Source organism: Prenolepis imparis, unplaced genomic scaffold, assembly GCF_030444845.1.
Source record: "Prenolepis imparis isolate NDT839.2.m4 unplaced genomic scaffold, iyPreImpa1.0 SCAF_3, whole genome shotgun sequence".
NCBI lineage: Eukaryota > Metazoa > Arthropoda > Insecta > Hymenoptera > Formicidae > Prenolepis > Prenolepis imparis.
In genome coordinates this window covers 18,622,106-18,628,742 of record NW_028141161.1, presented here as the reverse complement: position 1 = coordinate 18,628,742, position 6,637 = coordinate 18,622,106, and the positions used below count along the sequence as shown (strand labels likewise).

Sequence of the window (6,637 nt, the reverse complement as noted above, 5' to 3'; positions counted from 1 at the left end):
AATTATGAAAAAATTAATTATCGCCGTTAATGATTAAAATTGTTTAAAAAATAAAAGAATGTGTTTAAAAATATGTGAGAAAATATCAATAAAATGATCCTCCTCTTTCGATAATAAAAAATATTGAAAAAACGAGTGACATAACGTAACGTTATAGAATATTCTGTTTTTAAATTTATTATATATTACATTAAATATGTTTCCAATGAAAATCATCAGTCAACAGCGTATTATTGTTTATATATAATAGTTATATATATATATATATATATATGTTATTATTATTTGCGTGACGTTATTCGGACAAGGAAGCAGCGAATTGCTCAGTGCGTCGTCGTATTTTCTCTCGAAATTTTAATATTTACACACTACGATAATTACAATTAACGATTATTCGCAAATTTTTTTATTTTTAATTTCAATTTATGCATTTATTCATTTATATTATACGGCGTGAGATAGTAAAATTAAACGTATGAGGTGATAAAATAGGTATAAACGTATAAAATTTGTTAGCAACAAAAGTGGCAGTGGTGGCACTGGTAAGTGATGCTTGAAGTTGCGGGATTTTCTAGTGCTGAATGGATCGTAACTTCGTGCGAGTTTTCGCGTTGTGCTCCCGTCGTAATATACATAATAAAGTGTAATATACATAATATACATGCGCGTCGCGTGTGATTAACATAGGGAGTGCCGTGCAAAATGTCGCGCGATCGTTGTGTTTTGCTGGTTAGTACGCGCGTGATCATAATTAACAGTGTTTTCGCGAGTATCGTGCGAGTGAGCTGTAAAGGAACAGCAAAAGGTGAACAAGAAAGAGAAGGCTCGGGGAGATATCAGAGGACAGTGAAACAATATTTGAGGTAAAGCAATTTATAATTTATTTAATTTATTTCTTATTTTTAAAATTAATGGTTAGTTTATCTGTGTGTTGTATATACCATACACACGTCTTTACGTGCATATATGTATAAAACATTCTATATTTGATTTTGAAATACTTTAAATTATTTATAATTACACAATTTCTTTAATACAATAATTCTTGATTTTTAAAAATATCTCGCATCGTCAGCTTTGAATATTTCGCCAATTCGATTTGCCCATATAATTTGCCTATCATTTTTTGGATCGAAAGAACGCGCGGTAATACACAAATTCGTCGAATCGAATGATTTAAAAGCCGTGATATATCGACCATTTATTAATAATACATTTATTTCGCGAGCTTTATATGTTGGAAATATATCGCTGGTGGCAATTTTAAATTTCGATCGTATATTTTTATTTGTTATTCATGTATCGCTCAGAAAAGATTTTGTCAATAATTCGCTCTGAGAAATCTTTCAATCTTATTAAATTAATTTCTTCCACAAAGTAATTAATAATGAGAACTTGTATAAGTGATCTCCTTGCACATGTAACACATGCATCTCTTATGCAAATTGCAGTGCAAATCTCTTTTTCTCTTATATAAGGTCTACTCGCAAAACGTATGCTTTCGCGTTTTGCTCATCGTTGAATTGCTCTTGATAAATGTAAACAAATATATCTGGCCTGCTAATAACCCGAGGGCAGATCTCCCGACGAGTCGCGAAAATCGCGGAACGACGTAACACGCAGGCGCCCGCGTGGTTGGCGGCAAAGTGGATCCGGCGCGTTTTACTCCTCAGTTGACGTAGCCGCGTCGTCGACGTAACAATATGCTCCACGCTCTCGCGATCCCGGTGTTCTGCATCGCGACATGGGTAACCGCGCTGAACGATCCGTCATCAGGTAAATGAGTCCGAGTATCTTCGCCAGATCATGATCTCCCCGCACTGCTCCGCACGAGATCCTCAACGATGTTACGCACGATAATATTATGCAATTGTGATACGTTCCCTCTTAGTGAAAATTCCCTTCGTCTCTTTGCCGTCTTGTAATCCGTGACACGTGATTCTCGTGATCGAGATCGACGTTCAGGATCCTCCTCTCGTGGGAGGATCGAGAAAAGGGGGTGAAAAAGTTGCGCTGTTTTATGACTGTTCCGCACACGACGGGGTCTGCATGCGAGCATTAAATGCATTCTCTCTCTCTCTCTCTCTCCCTCGGCGGAATTTTACGGTCGGTTTTTACGATTGTGGTTTGTTTATTATGCGGATGATAAAAGTCAGTAGGTGATTACGGGCCGGTCGTAATTTAAACGAATAAGATTGCCGCGATCGAGTCACCTATTTCCGCGCCACCCCAAGCCGTCGCGTTGCGTCGCATTGCTTTGCTTTCCCGGAGCTTTGCTCCGATCCCGCGGGGAACGATTGTACCGCAGTATCGTAACGCGAATTTACGTTATTTCATTGATAGAGAACGTGGGACTGCGTCGTTCAAACGTAAACCTCTTTACGACGAGTTTCGAATCATAATCAACTGCGACTGTTTGTCTAATTTTTTTTCTCGCTGCGACACTACGACGGAATCCTTCGAATCTAATGTTATTTTAGGGCGAATAGTCTCTCTTGTTCTCGAAAATTTCCTCGTATCAATTGGAATCGCGGATTCGCATTTGCTCGTAAACGCGAACGATTGAAAATAGGTGCGTGCAAATGGAAAAGTATGAAATCGAGGCATCCCTCTGTGTTCTCTCTTTCTTTGTATTTCTCTTTCCTAACTTGTTCTTTCCTCGGCATTTATTTTAATACCCTTTCTTTCGCTTGTTTTCTCCTTGCCAGTCCACCCTCGTCCGCAATCGCTTATACGAATCGCGGCAAGTATAAATTATCATGGCAGAAGTTAGTCCAACGAACCCTCTCTCCCCTTATCCTCTTTCGCGTGATAATAATTATTCTCTCTTTCCCGGCAAGTCGACTGGGAAATGGGTTCTTTAGCCATCAGACGGGACACTTCGTAGATCGTGCCGGAGATGATCCGTTTATTCTCGCGCCCAGGCGATTATTCCTACGTCCCGGTGGCGAGACAAACGGTAGAAATTTAAAGGGGGAGTAATCGCGAGATTTCCGGACGCGCGGCGCGTGTCGGCACGTGGTATGCCACCCGGATTAGGTGCTACTGAAATACGCCGGCGCTATTATGCGCCGCTTGCGCCGTAATCGCGCGAGGAGTCTAATGACTTAACGCCGAATTATCGCGCCGTCGACCGAAGACTCCGTAAATCTACTTGGCTTCGCCTTCCCGTTAATCGTCCGCCTCTTACCGCCCGAATTAGTCCCGAATTAGTTGCAAATCCCCGCCTGTGATATATTTGGAGCAGGGGGGACGAAGAACCCCGGGTTTTTAATCAGCGTCTTCGGATTGCGTCAAGTTGCTCCTTGATACGGCGCGATAAGACCCGTAATAAAACGCTCGCACCCTTAAATGTAGTCGTCACGTGAGTTACTTTCGCCGCAAAGAGATATCGATAAAAACCGCATACGCTTACGCGAGAATTGCGATTCTCAAAATTGTTACAGCTTTAATTTATGCACGGCGCGGCGGAGTAAAGCTATCAGCGAGAATTGTTATCGTGCGCGAATAAAATAGATAGATATCCCGGCCGAGTGTATTTTATACATATTTTGCGAATAAACATAGGACTTTGAGCTCTATTTTCTGATGCATGAATTCCCAATTTTCAATTTTTTTTGTACAGTCTCGATTTCGTGTAGTTTTTTTTTATGTATTTTCGGAGGAGGCTCTCGTTCCATATTCGATTAAATTGATATTTTTGTGAAAGCTTTATATGTTACTATCTGCATATGATTAAAAATTAGTATATTCTGTTTCCAGAATTCTAATACTTTGTAATTCATAAAAATATGCGTGAAAATCTAGGCATCGGAAATATATATTTAAAAAATTGTAAACGATTAGTAAAATAGAAGTTTTTGTTACTCGTACTATAAAATTAGATATTTGAAATTCTGTTAAAGATACGAGTATATTAAGTTATGAAACCTAAATTTCTCTATATATTATACGCAATTTATTTTAATTGAGGAAATGTGACATATAAAATCATAAATATTCTTTGCACTAAATAATTTGGATTTATCATAGTTTTCAATAATGATTCATTTATTCATAATAATGCCGTTGAAAATACGGTTTTAATTGTATTATTATCTCTAAAATCTCATTTATTATTCATTCTCAGTTCTCAGTCTCAATTCTCAATCTCAGTTTATCTCTGAAATCGCATTTATTATTCGCCTCAGTCATAAAGCTGTTACTATTTATTATATTAGATCAATGTACGTATATCTATTCTCTACGATGTCACATTTATGTAAAATTATCTTGTGCTTTACGCTTTTATTAGATAGAAATATATAAATTAGATAGAGACATATGTATAAATTAGACAGACATATATAAATTTCTCAACTGATGAATTCTATAGATTTTTTCTCCTATAACTGCGTTGACGAGGTATATTAATTGCTCATTACATCATCTTCATTTGCCGTGATTTGAACTGATCGTAAAATTTTGTACTTCGATTAAAATGATGTTCGCAACAAGCAATCTGGTAATGGAAAGGCTAAATTAATTGCTAAAATAAGTGTTCCTCAAACACTAAACGTCAGTTCGCCGACGTTTACAAGGAGCAATTTGATTTGTTAAGTACACAGTTTGAGAGAGCGGAACAATTATCGGATATTTCCTATTTCGAGATGACGGTTGACGGCGGCATGACTGACGCGTGGACGTATATTTTATTCACATTGGAAAGGACTTACGCTTTTATTATAAGTTACTTCCTTACTGTCATGTTTTTATTAACACAGACTGTGCAGTTTCTCTTACATCATCTGTTAATGTTAGATTTCTCAATGAGTCTAAAATGATATTTTATTCTTGTTAAAATTATTATCTAAGATGGAAAACTATTTCCATCAAACTCCAGCATAGTAAAAATTTAAGTTTTAATAAATTGAATCTTGTGTGAATATAAGAGAATATCGATAGCTTCTTTTCTAGTTTAAGTGAACATTTAATCGAGTTGATACTTTTTAAAGCTTAAATGTAAAGTTTTTATACTAAAAATTGTACAATATTGTGATTTTTTATAAACTTTTTGTTAAAAATTTGATTAATATAAGTAACAAAATATGACTAAAAGAATATAAATGCAATATAATATAAATATGCAGTGTGTTTATCAATTTTTATAAAATATTCGAGTGTTTGTATATTTCAAATTTTAATTTTTTGTTTTTTATTATGCATAAAAGATAATAATCAAATAAATATGCATATGAGCACAATACTTTTAAACACGTATAATAAATAATTTTTATAACTAAGATATGACAAAATGCAGTAGGGAAATTTAATTACGGTGACACGCAATTACGGTGTGTTCAAGAGTTCATCCTATACCATCTCAACGTGGCGAAACTGTCTTTTGCTAATAACGCATCGCGCCGAGCAATTAATTGCAGGAATCTGTGATTGGTAAATCGTGTGATATTTGCCAGTGTGATTTTGCGTTTGATTGCACCTAATTCGCAAACAGCAAACCACTACCGACACACCCCTCCCGTGTATTTGCACGCGGAATCGGTATTAAACTAGCAACTCCGTGCTTCGCGCTTCGAAATCTCCGTAGTAGCGAAATACGAACGCATATGTTAGATAAATATGCGCAGTCAACACACACGCTTTGGCACACCCTAGCTTCGGTAGGTATGTGCGGTTCTCAGTTTTTTTTTCTTTTCTTTTTGCGTTGCACCGTCATGTCTCATGCATCCATCTTTTAGCATGAGCAAAGGGGAATGTATAATGACACCCGCGGTCCAGCCTCAAAGTGCATCAACGCTATTCGTTTACGATAGAGAAGCGCTTTCTAAAAATGACGATAAGCCTGGAAAATTATGTGTTTCTCGCAGTCTATATTTAATCTAAAGGTATATTCCTCTTGCTTATATTTATAATTAGCGAGTGATATTTTAATTGACAGAATACCAGGATGAAATTCACGAATGCGCGAAAAGTAATATAGTTAAAATTTTAATAATACGAATAAGTGAGTTGCCTTCATTTATTTGAAAGTAACGTGACACTTCTTAAAATACATCAAAGAAATATACTGAATATTTTAATTATGAGACTATAAAAATTTATTTTATATTTCAACGAGTAAGTTTCGTCGTACAAAGTCTTTTAATTATATTTTGCTCCATCATAATTCGCCGTTGAAGTTGAGTGGTGCATTTCGAGAGCGGAATTATTTTGAAGCTGCTTAACTTGTTCGACTTATCATTTTAATACTATTGTTATATAAAGTTTTATTCCCAAATTTAGGAATAGTACGTGACTTTTTCGAATCTCTCTCTTATACTATTTAAACTCTATTATTTTTTTATTCAAACGTTACATTTTTTTTAATTATACAAAGCATGTCCATTGCTCTGTAAATAAGAACACGAAGATGAAGCAATCGATATTAAAGATATTAACATAATAATGAAAACGTAACATTTTCTATGTAAGTTCTAAGAACGAAGAACGATGCGATGGTAGATACGTTGAAGCCACTCGGGAAACTCATTAGGATAGAGAGCAGTGATATGTTTATGCATTCGGTGGATCGTGATATATCGAGGGCGACTTCAAAGTGCAGCTCGCAATTAGCTCGGGGCTATCGCGAAATTAATTT

The 6,637-nt window shown here is 36.0% G+C and overlaps 1 protein-coding gene across 1 annotated transcript in view; it reads left to right on the top strand.

Moving 5' to 3' along the window:
* Nucleotides 1-1,688: 1,688 nt before the first annotated feature.
* The window catches only part of LOC145933878 (neurotrimin), an 84,490-nt gene continuing 79,541 nt past the window's right edge, over nt 1,689-6,637 (top strand). The window contains exon 1 of the mRNA XM_083033887.1: nt 1,689-1,776. Within this exon, the coding sequence (XP_082890013.1) occupies nt 1,704-1,776 (73 nt within the window). The 5' untranslated portion in view covers nt 1,689-1,703. The remainder of the gene's footprint in view (nt 1,777-6,637) is intronic.